Here is a 12403-nt window from a genome sequence, read left to right on the forward strand (position 1 = left end):
TGTGTGTGAGAGAGAGAGACAATGCAGAATGTGTGTGCTTGTGAGAGAGAGAGGGAGAGACTAAATGTGAGACGTATGTGTGCGTGTGTTTGACACTAGATGCAGGACATGTTTGTGTGTGAGGGAGAGAGCGAAAGAGACCGGTTGCAGGGCATGTGTGTGCCTGCATGCTGCATGCAGAGAAGCCTTATCCCATGCAGCAAACATCTACCCCGTCCACCGTGATTTATCCCACAGTGAGGAAATACCACCCCAGAGCAAGCTGCGAGCGAATCATGGAGGGAGAAAGAGAAGGCGCTGGCTGAGCCTCGCTCTCCGCTGCTCTTGCACAGCTCCAAGCACAGTGGGGGCTGGAAGGCTACAGCATCCTCACCATCACAGCGACAAGAACTATGAGAGGTGATTTGATTAAAAAATGAGAAACTAAATCCATCCCCTGAGAAATGTTCCTCCTCTGAGGGTGTTTGTGCCTGAAAGCTTACAAAGAACAATTTTCCCATTTATTTTGTTGGTCTAATAAAAGATACCACATTCTCCAAAGAACTTTGTCCTCCTCTGAGGAATGCACTTCACCGCACGCTGCCCCAGAGGCACTTGTGTCGCTGGTCACACACAGAGTAGAGGAGGGAGAAAGGGTGCCAAGGAGCTTCCTTCTCTCTGCATCTGGGTACAGAAAAACCATGATCTCTGTTGCTGGGGGAGAGGTGGGATGGAGGGACAGCAGACAGGTCTATCAGGCTCCCACATAAGGCTTAGGAGTGCCCAAATCACTGTGGCACTAGCGGGTTGGATGGGCTGATAGAGAGGTGAAAGGGGTGCATACTGCACTGCAGGGCATTACAGTGGCTGTCATTACAGAATTCCCTTAATACTGCTACTGTGAATGTTCACATTAACAAACTCAGGTTGGCAGGTGTGAATACCACACAGGGACCTCCCAGGGCATGATTCTCATTTATAGTCCAGCCACCTTAACACCTCTATGGCATAGAAAGCACGTGTTGTGGTGGATATACATATAGGTTACATTGAAAAGGAGAATCAGGCCCATTATCTGTCAGGGACTGTTTTGAACGTCTTTTCTTGGGCTGGACTTTGCTTCGGTCCTGTATCAGTTCAAAACAGGGGTATTTTATCAAACACTTGTGATAATAAAATAGCAAAACAAAACAAGCAGCTGTGCAGTTCAGACGCAGTTCTGTACCCCTCAAATAAAAATAAAGTATTTAAACAACACTTCTTAATTACAGAGAATCATAAGTCTAATTCCCTCAGGTTTGAATGGTGCCTTTTAGCACTGACTTAATCAGATGAGTGATGTTACTGACATCTCTAAAAGCCCTGGCACTTCTAAAATAGGTCATCTACTGCTGGCTCTGAATGTTGCTTTGAAACCAGCCTTCTTATGAAGCCCCCATGGGGGAGCTGGTATGCATAAAAAGACTGACAGTTCTTAAAACATTTATTATTTTACTAGCAGAGACCAACACAGAATCAATGGTACAGAATGAGCTGAAGTACTGAACAACCTACTTTTTTTTAAACAGCTGCTTTATTATACATGTTGGATTCAAAATAGGTCATTTCAAGTTCTGGTTGTTTTTCAAACTGTATTTGAAAAAAACCCATAGTCTGTTTCTCTTATCAGAAGCCTGTGTAAAATTCCTATTCAAATTAACACAAAGGGGAGTTTTAAATACCTAGATAACCATAGGATTTGGCCTTATAATGATGCTATTCAGTTTTAAAAAACAGTTTTCCTCATCATGCTCCAGAAGGAACAGTCATGATATATGGATTTCAATGATTAGAAAAAATACATCATCTGTCAGCCTGAACAGATTGATAGCAGGTCTCTATTCAACTGACCAATACATGTGATGGACCTTTGCTCCAACATGTGCTAATTAGCATGTGTCAGAGCAGATTCCCATTAATTAGACTCAGACTAATTAGCATAAAGCAGCCTCCAGGTCATGTGTATTCAGTGTCTAGCACTTCAAAATGGTGACAAGGGGACTTTAACTAAAGCTTGTTCAATGAGCTTTGGAGTGTGGGATGCAAAATACATGTGAGGCTGCTTTAATTAAAGGGTCCTCCCCTCCCCCGCCTCCCCACCCTGGAGCCCACATGTATAGATGCTCAATGTGTTTGTTAGGAGAAGCAACCCTTGGAACATCTCCTGAGATGTCCTGTAGCACTACAATGCACCCCAGAAGAGCTGGCAACACCAACACCAGAAGCAGTGGCCAGTGCAGAATTTTGGGAACAGATCATTTCAAAAGGTTGAATTGAGACACGATGAAGAAGAATTCACATTAGGACCATATGAAGGCACAAGAAGAATGAACTTTCTAGTGTGCAGCTCTAATCTAGATAGGGGAAGCTATGTTAAAACAGTTTTTAAAGGTTTAGTTATTACTAGGGGTCAACCCAACTCAAGGAGGCAGCCAGCCAGTTTCGCAGGCAGATCATGAGGCCAGCTGCTTTTTTCGAGGGCTTTTCATGGTCGCCCCCCCACCCCATACCTCTGATTGGCCAAGGGGCCGTAATGCCCTGTCCCCCATCACTGATTGATGGACGGGGGCTATCTGCTGTACAGCCCTGCCTCTCACTGCTGATTGGCTGAGAGGGCTGTTGGGCACAGGGCCCTGTCCCTCACCACAGATTGGTGGAGAGAGGTGAGGCTGCACGACAGGCAGCCCTCTCAACCAATCTGTGGTGAGGGGCATGGCTGTATAGCAGACAGTCATTTTGCCTTTTCGCCTCCTACAGGTAGCCTCCCTCCTCCTTCCCTTGGGTGGGCTGCGTGGCTGGTTGGACTGCTGTCTCCCATTGAGAAGCCAGCATTTTATTTGTGATTAATTCCTGCTGTCCACCCCCCCACCCTCCTGCAAATTTTGCAGAGCTTGCCCAATTTCACAATTTCCACAAAATCCTCACACACATAATTTGGGTAGGTCCCTAGTTATTACTAGTGTGGACAGGAAAATGATTCTATAACTTGGGATACAATGCTCTCAGCCTTAGAAGCTTAGAGACCTGTATTTTGTGCTCATTATTGCTTACATTGCAGTAGTGGTCAGAGGCCTCAAGCAATAGTGGGGCCCCGTTTGTGGACAGAAGACAATCCTCACATTAAGACCTCACAGTCTAAAACCCCAGTCTTATATGATCTTTGTGAGGGTCTATTGCAGGATATAACCATAAGTAAATAAGATGTGACAGGGACCTATGGTAAGGAGAGGGAAGGCAAATTGAATACTTGCTAAACAGGCAGGATTTTAATTTTTTTTTAATATTTTATATCTAAAAATGAAGAAATAGGGGATTAACAAATCAGTGACCATTAACATAGTTTTAGCTTAGGTGCTCTTGGCCATGGTAAAGACCTATCATGTTATTTCTTGCCCTGTAGAAAGCACTTGGTTTTAGACTATTCTAAATGTTTTGCTTTTAAGAATAGCCACTACCAGCAGTGTATGGCAAGTATTCCTCATAATTCATGCAGTGGCAGTTGTACATCTTCTTGGTGATTTCACATTCTTATTAAATTAGTTCCTATGTATTTAAAACTAAGTTGTGCCCTGCCCATCACTACCTGCTTTTCAGTCGCAGCACAGGCATGCTACAGTTGAGGATGCTATTTATGTGGCCACTCTGATGTTTTGCATTTCTTGCTTGTTGCCTGATCTTTTGTAATGATATTCAACTCATATAATCCCTGGGACAACTAGAAACATACTAGGTGGCTAATTATATTTAATATTTTTAAAGTATCTGATATTCTATTTGAAAATGATAAAATTAAACCATAGATCATTTAGTAGATTCATTTTTTCTTAGAACTTTACACTTTCTGTACAGTACAGTGTATACAAAGTTCAAAAAGAAGAGTTTAAAAAATTGAACTTATTTCAGACTTTAAAATATTATTCCTATAGTCATTATGAAATAAAACTAACTACTGCAACCATGTCATTGCCAAGGCTAAGGACCTATGTATGGAAGGAATATCTTTCCAAACTGATGTCTGTCTGCACAGAAGAAACCATTTTACTCAGAAATATCTGGCACACCATTTAAAAAAAAAAACCACTATCATTGCAAGAAGTTGAAGTAGATTACCTACGTGGACACCTACACCATTTTTTTCAAAGCATTAGATACCTAAATCTATATTTAAGTACCTAAATGTCTATACTTCAGACATGTCACTTGTGTTTATTGTTAAAACCTAACAAACTGCAGACAGATAAAAACACTCAGCTTTATGATTTCTCGACACATTTTTATGGAAGATTTAAACATATTACATAACATTTATAATAATAATCTGAGGAAACACATTTGTACATGATAGACCAAATTCAGACTTGGGGTAAGTGGCTAGGACATCATTGACTTCAGAGACTATGCTCATTTACACCCAGGATGAATTCAACTTGCTATATAACACATTTAAAAAAAATAAAATACAATAAAGACTTCACATTTCATTTTATAACACATTGCTATTTACAAGATATCTTTTGCATAAGGCATATAATTGCATACCTGGAGACTATAGGGTGAACATTTATAAACATTTATGGTGTTTCCATTTCTGTGTGGCCAGAATCAACTGAGAGTCCCTCCTCTGCCAGCGGTAAACTTGGTTTACTAAAACAGTGCTCTCTTCAATATTTCCCACGATGAGATACACCATAGGACGATGACTCCGAGTCATCCACTGAGTACAATTTTCATTGATGAGTAGCCACTGCTGTATCATGTTCTGAGTGTCATAGGGGAGAAGCAAACCCTGGTTAATGAATTCCACCTGGCATTCAATATTATATTCCTGGTCACCAGAAATTGTTCTCTTTTTGGAGAGTTTCACCCTCACTGCTAGGAAGAGAAAAAAATAGGTAAGTTGCTTTATCTATTTAAAGGCAGTAAGGAATTTAATGTTGAACAGTGGAATCATCATTTATAAAACTCAGCAGGGTAGGGAGGTGTCCGGGTGCCTAGGGCAAAGTGGCAACTTCCAGTTCACAATCAAGAATGTGTGGCTGCTGGCAGCAGCCTCTTTTCTCCATACCCCACTTTCCCCAAGTTGGTGTCCAGGGTGGTTGACCCTCTCCCCCCTCTCAGTTACACTACTGATAAAACTACCACCATATTGTATGACGCAAAACAAAGGTATGACTAAAACAAAGTTACTATGCTGAAAAATCCAATAATGATTTTAAAACAAATAACATGAATAAATAATCCCTGAATTACATGGGCCATAAAAAATGTAATGTTCTCACAAAGATGACTATCATGGATTTTAGTTTTTTCATCACCTGTTTCAAACTCTGGGAGTGATCAGGTATCCCATCCTGCATAGCTGGTTCTGTTGAAACTGTGGGGTTGTCAAGGTTCAAGAAAACCAACTAACAACTTAACTGGCTTTCTGTGCCTCCTTTAGCTCCACCTTCTTTAGTTCTTTCTTTTCTCAATATATCTTTACATCTAGCATTTTCCTCATATCTAGCTGCATTAATACTTTTCCATACAGACTTTGCTCTGTGCCTGACAATAGTATAGGTGGGGGTGAGGAAGAGGGACACCCATCCTGATACCAAGTTAGGACAGATGCCATAACTGTCACCTTTGTGGAGTCTGCACCCTGGCTGCATTGCCATGCCAGAAACTCCAAAACAGCTCCCAGCTGCTGCTGCTTTAAGAGCAACAGCCTGGGTGGGCGGAACAAGTGCAGCAGCAGCAGGAGCTTAGCCAGGACTGTGTAGGAGTCCTGGCATGGATAAGATTGCTTCCCCCACTCTTGGAACCTGCAGGCATCCCCCCACACCTGTGGCCTCTGCCTCCCGCTTTTGGAACCCGTATGTCCCCCAAAACCCAGGGGAAACTCGGGCACCAACCAAATCTGTTGTGCCACTGATGCCTGATCAAAAGCCAGCTGAAGTCAGTGAAATTCTTCAAATTGACTTGAATAGGCTTTGCATGAAGATACCAACTGCAACCTCAAAGTATTGCCTGTCAGTGAAAAACCTAATAAGGCACCAGCCAAAACTTTCAAACCCTCTCTTTAAATGAGATTTACTGAATCTTGCTTTGAGTTGCTGCATAGCAGGAATTACAGTCAGTGACACAAGCTATGAGGAGGTTTTATCTTTTAATGTCATAAAGCCATATGTTCCATATGTTTACTTTGGGGTTGAATCACCAATGAAAGCCATTAACTGCTTATTTGACCTTTATACCATACATGTTATCCATAAAATATAGCAACTTACACTAGAAGAAGAAACAATTTGATTATCAAAATAGACAATGAGTCAATACTATCTAAAACTATTGCATTTTGTTTATAAAGGAAGGAACCTCTAGAAAATATTCATTTGGGGCAAAATACTGATTCCACAGAAATATGACTACATTCCGACAATTTAGCCCTTCATGTTCCTTCAGAAATGGTCAGCTATTTTTAGGCCATTTTTAATGCATTTTAAATAAGAGAGATTGATGTCTATATAGTGAGTACACTTAAGTTTCTCTAATCAAATGTATGTTAGTAAGAACTTACCAAAGTTATTGACACAGAATACTTCTAGGATTCTTTTATGTGTAAAAAACTCCTCCACTGCTGGGCAGGTCTGGCAGGCAGGCTTGGGCAATACTGGCAAGAAATTTGTAAGTCTTATTAATCATTTGTCCTTTGCATCAATTTGGTGCCAGTGAAAAGTGAAGTTCTCCATTGAACCTCTAAGCACACAGGAGAACATAGGCAGTGGCAATGCCAGTTTCTAGGCACTGCTCTAAAAATGTGCTGTTTTCAAGGATGGAAGGGAATTGGTATTTTCCATACCCGTTCAGTCTTTGACCTCACTGCTTAGAGTGACAGGGGTATCAATTAGCACAATTAGCATATTTAATATTCATCTGTGTTGTGTGTGTGTGTGTGTCTGTGGATTGAAAAAATTCTATTTGGGGTGCTCTGTTAAAACCCTTGCATGATCTTGTGGTTAAGGTACTAGGAGAGGATTCAGAAGGTCTGAATGCTGCTTTTGATTCTGCCTGAGCTTAGGCTTGCCATATAGGGCCAGATTTCCCAGAGTACTCAACACTCACCAAACACCCTGTTTTCAATAGTAGCAACTTGGACCTTAGAACTTTTGAAAAGCTTGACATTAATCTCTCTATGCCTCAGTTTCCCCTCTATAAAAGGGAGATAATAATCCTTCCTGATCTCACAGAATTGATATGAGCACATATTCATTGCATATACAAAGGGTGGATACAATGATGATGGGGACACAGTAAAGCCTATAAGTAAATAAAATAACATTTTTTCTATTGATATTGTGGTGATTAAATTGGTTATGTGAATGATGGCATTAGCCTCCATTCTGTAAATGAACACTGATTTTTACTAGCTGAAGTCTGGCTCAATTTATATTGTAGGTATCCAGTACCTTTTAGGATCAGAATCAGAATATGCACAAGCAGTATGAACATGCACAAAGGGGCATGGCTGCATTTACAAAATCAGAGACTGTTTTTGAATGCTTTCCCCTCCACATAGTTGCTTGATTCTGTATATTCATTCCCACCCACCTACTCCATCTACCTTTGTGAATATATTTATATTCATTGGTAAGGGATGCTAGACACATGTCCTCATCAGCTGAAAATCGATCACAGTCCAAACTGTCAGGCCAAGCATGTCCATGGCAAACCAGCACAGGAGCACAGCTGTCACGAACAGCAGCACACATGCTCCTACAAGGATGGATGAAGCTGTTAAAAGCAAAAACCAGACAGAATGAGTTAAAATCTCTGGAAACTGGTAACCACAGTGACTACTTCTAGATGTAGATGAGTTTTGTGCAAATCCTTCCTATATATTGGTATTTAACATCCACATCTTCATTAATGATTAATTCATTAAAGATACAATTAATGGCACCAAGGGCTATTGAGGAGCTCTGTATGTGGACCTTGCTATGATTCTAGAATGAATGTATTATTTTAAGAACAATATCCTTATACTATTTTGTGATAGGTATTCAGTAAGAGCTTGATCCTAGGCCCAATAAGTGTCTAATTGCAATGGTAGCTAGATTGGCCCCCAAGTTATTAAAACAGCAGACATTTTCATTTTGACAAAACAAATCTAAACATGATATTGTTTGGTCACAGCTCTCCTTTTCACTCCAGATCAAAGTTAAACTGGAAAACCCCTGGTGTGATGTTTTTCCCCCAAACAAAAACATAATAATAAAAATACTTAAACTATTGGATTGAGAATACTCTTCAACTTAAAACAAACATAAATTCATTTCAATTCCTATTCAGGCATAAAAGACTGAATTTTAGCATGTGATATGGTACTTACGTATCTAAACAGACAGGTGCAAATAGAGAGCACAGGAATGTCCTCGCATAAGGGTGGCAACCAGTTTGCGCCAAATGCTGCCAGTCAGTGGATTTTGAAATCACTTCTGTCATGCTTGTGTGTCCCATCAGGTTAGGAAGCCTCATTTCAGAATAGCCAATGTTGTGACACATGCTCATCTCCTTAGGTATGGCAACACATTTAGTGGATAATCCAATGTCAAACCCAATTGTCAGCCTTAGAAAACCACTCAGAGCAAAGGCAAGCATCTGTGCCGGTAGAAACATCTTTGTGTGTCTCTGGAGCTGCTGAACAGTGTTGTTAAGTTCCCCTTCAGTAGATAGGCACACTGAAACCCTTGTGGCTTATATACACCAAGAACTCAGGGTCCCATTCCTTATCAACAGCTTATCAAAATACTCAAAACAAGGTCTGTTCTTATTGCCCATTCAAGTGATTGTTGTGATAACGAAGGAGGTGGAGATAATGTACAGCCGACCTTCCTTAAAGGCAAAAATTTACATATGGGGATTTCATGAGTCTGAAAATGTCAGTGGTAGTAGTGTGCTATGTGGCATACCAAACTCTGACACATGGTGGTTTTGCTATGTGCATGCCAAATTAAATTAAGAGAGATCCTAGAAGAGTGCCTGGGCAGACAGGCTGTCTCCTAGGGTTGGTATGTCTCCTTTGTTTTCAGACACTGCTGATTTGGCAGAAAAAAGTCCAGATCAACTTATCAAGTGAAAATGTTTTGCTTTCCCTAATTGGCTCATGTCTCTTGTACCACTTTACACTGTGCAAGAGGCACTTTCTTTATGTAGTCAGGTACTATAAAGGAGGTGGTTTTCTGCCAGTAAGGGAATATTTTGTCTGGAATTTAGGTCCATTCCTGTGAGAGTTAATTGCTTCTCAGCCTTTCCTGATATCAGTAGGCAGCACAGAATTGGCTCCCTAAAACTGTACTGCCATAATATTGTTGATTGGGACATCCAGAGGAAGGGTGATCCATTTAGCAAGAGAATTTTATACCTTCTTTCATGAGGTCAGCAGAAGGTATATCCAAGTTCAGTGGCAAATAGTCTTTCCTGTACAGATAAATATTATAAGGCAATACTCTGGCTTCAGATATAGTTATCATCTACAGCCACCCATACTTTTTCAAAGCTACAGTACAACTTCTTGAAGTTTCAGGGATTGCTAGAGATTACAAATGCTACACATTTAAGTCATGCAAATATTTAATTAGTTTCTTAATGAATGGATTTGATTTTATTTACACGTTACATATATGAAAGTGAAAAAAAACAGCTGATACCATCCTGGTACTCCTTTTTAGCATGTTCTACTTTGAATTTCTTAAAACAAAAATAAGTAGAATTACTGACAGTTCAAGTTATTTTTTTCCATAATATTAAAAATGGATATCAAATGTACAAGAGAAGGGAGTAGACTACTTGAGGCACTAAAGAACCTGACTTATATTTAGCTTATATACTATTCTTAGGAAATCCTAAATCTTCTACAGACTGTTTGCTCTGATGAATAGATGTAAATAGAATTTCAAAATCTATGTCTGTACAGCTTTTTAAGAGCTCATATATGTAGCTACTAGTGCCTGATTTAAAATAATAATTTTTCCAGAATGTTTTGAGAGTTCTACTTACAACAGATTTTAGATACGCAATATACTACATATAACATACCTAGTTATGTGCAAACAAGAATAGAAGACTAGAAAGGACCTTCTGTGTCATGAAGCTCAATCCCCTCCAATTGTAGGCGCACGTTATACCATTCCTTTCATAAATTTACTGAAGCCAATCTTAAAACTAGTTACCATTTTTTGCAGTCATTATTACAATTGTAAGCTATTCCAGAAACAGTTGCTTTAATGATGAGGAACCTTCTTTCAAGCTGCAACACAAATTTAGTCATGCCCAGTTTATACTCATTTGTTCCTGTGCCAACTTTGTAATTCTTTTCCCTCCTCAGTTTTTAACAACTGTATGCCTTTATAAGATAGCTGTCCTTAAGGCTAGGGACAGAAATCACATACAAACTGGTATAAGTTATCAGAAACCAGTTCAAATACGTAATAGAACAGAAGCTCAGTGCACATAAACTGCTTTCAAAATGGCCAAAACCGGTTTAAGACAAACCTGGATGGATGTAGTATCAGACTTAACTGATTTAGGTTAAATCAGTTTAATGAAGTCCCAAATCCCCTCACAGCCTCACAAAGTTAACTCACAGCCTCCCAGCATCATAGGATGCTTTGCAGCTCCCCCAAAAACCCCCCTCACAGGGTGGATGGGCTACCCATGGCCCAAACTGTCCGCACAAGCCAAGCAGGGAGGCGTGCTCTAGCATGCCCCAGCTTCCGGCCTGGGCCACTGCAGGCATGTGGTTGCATTTCTAGAATCAAAAGTGAATGTCTGTTCACTTGCTTATCTGTTCAGACTAACATGTGAAGATTGAATCAATTCAACCTTGGGCTTTTTGACTGTCTGTATTTAGCCAGCAGTTGGTTCTATTACTGCACCTCAACACTGGGTGGCAGAGAAGCAAGTAACAGCTTGTTTGCACTTAGCATAACCTTGGCCTAAGGGGGAAGAGAACACACAAAACATAAACTGTTGTAATCTTCACCAGTAGAGTTATACCCTTGACTCTGCCAGCAATAATCCTGTGTTATATTAGGTGACATTACATAGATTTAGTTTGTGTTATCTACTGATGTTCCTCTGTTCCCAACCTTAGTATCAAACTGTAGGAGTAAAGGGTTTAGACATAATTAACAGCCTTGCTCAGTGGACCTGGGAGCCACACTGGAGACTGTGTGTCTGGGTAAAATTCATTATGAGCAAGTGGGCAAGCAGAGGTAGAAAATTGGTGGAGCACTGGTTCTGCCCCCTTTTTTTCTAACCTGAATTGTTCACTGGATGTAAAAGGGGAAGCCATTAGATTCCTTTTAAATGCTGTGTATAGTAACTTCCCCTCAGAAACGGGAATCATGAATCTGAACCATGGATTCTTTCTGGACTTCTTCCTGGGATAAAGTTATTGTGTGCTACCACTGGTCCAGGATTTTACATAAAGGCTTTATCTAGCCCCACATTTGCATCACAGGAAGTTATATATGATTTAATATTTTCATATTATGTTCTGACTACGGTGCTTTAAATTTTAAAGGGCTCACTATTTACTAATATAAAAGAAAACAACTTTCTGGGAATATATTTGGTGCTAATAGAGACTGATTGACCAATGGCTTTAATTCAGAGAACACTTCCTGTTTCTCCACACTGGACATGTCTACATGTACAATTAATGAGCAGCAATAAACTCTGGTGCATATTGCACTGGAGTTTATTGTTCCTAGGCACTGTGTTTGAATGTGTACCCAAGACTGCAGCACATTGAGCTGGGTTGGAGCAGCCCCAGATGCAGAGGGCCTGGGGTAGGGATCAGCCTGCTGGCCCAGGGCTGCTCTGACCTCTCTCAACATGCTGTAGAAGGGTCGGCTGGGGCAAATAAAGGTGCTTCAGTTCAGGGCAAGCTGACCTACAGCCCTTGCACTAAAGAACTCTCATACCCCAGCCAGCCCCATCAGCATCTATTCATGCATTGCTGTGGAGTAAAAAACTCCACCATTGGGCATGCCCAAACTCCATATGGGCATGTCCCCATGAGTGGGAACATGCATTTGCCCAGGGACAAACGGTAGCAGCATGATGTGTGCCACTGCTACTTGCCCCCAGGTAACGCCCATGCACACGTGTGGCATGTGATCCTGGGTCAGGTAGAGGAGGCTGGGACCTGCAGCTGGGTGTCTTAGCATCTACACAGGTCCTGGAGGCCTCCAGGGTTGCAGCTGCTGTGATCTGGCAGCAGGGAGCCTGGCCAGCACCTAGAGCATGGGTATGACCAGCCAGGCTCCAGTTTCAGGAGGTATCCGCTGTAACCATGTGCGCCACCCTGCTTTTTTTTAGGCATGGTTTTTTTTGACAC

At 40.9% G+C, this 12403-nt stretch overlaps 1 protein-coding gene across 1 annotated transcript; it reads right to left on the reverse strand.

Annotated features, from left to right (window-relative positions):
- Positions 1-3869: 3869 nt before the first annotated feature.
- Positions 3870-11681, reverse strand: LOC109284193 (secreted frizzled-related protein 2). Its single transcript, XM_019491689.2, has 4 exons — positions 8390-11681; positions 7622-7791; positions 6578-6670; positions 3870-4890 (listed from the first exon to the last, which is right to left on the reverse strand). The coding sequence occupies exons 1-4, from the start codon at positions 8674-8676 to the stop codon at positions 4580-4582; spliced, it is 861 nt and encodes a 286-aa protein (XP_019347234.1). The 5' UTR covers positions 8677-11681; the 3' UTR covers positions 3870-4579.
- Positions 11682-12403: the final 722 nt, after the last annotated feature.

Source organism: Alligator mississippiensis, chromosome 4 (genome assembly GCF_030867095.1).
Source record: "Alligator mississippiensis isolate rAllMis1 chromosome 4, rAllMis1, whole genome shotgun sequence".
Taxonomy (NCBI): domain Eukaryota; kingdom Metazoa; phylum Chordata; order Crocodylia; family Alligatoridae; genus Alligator; species Alligator mississippiensis.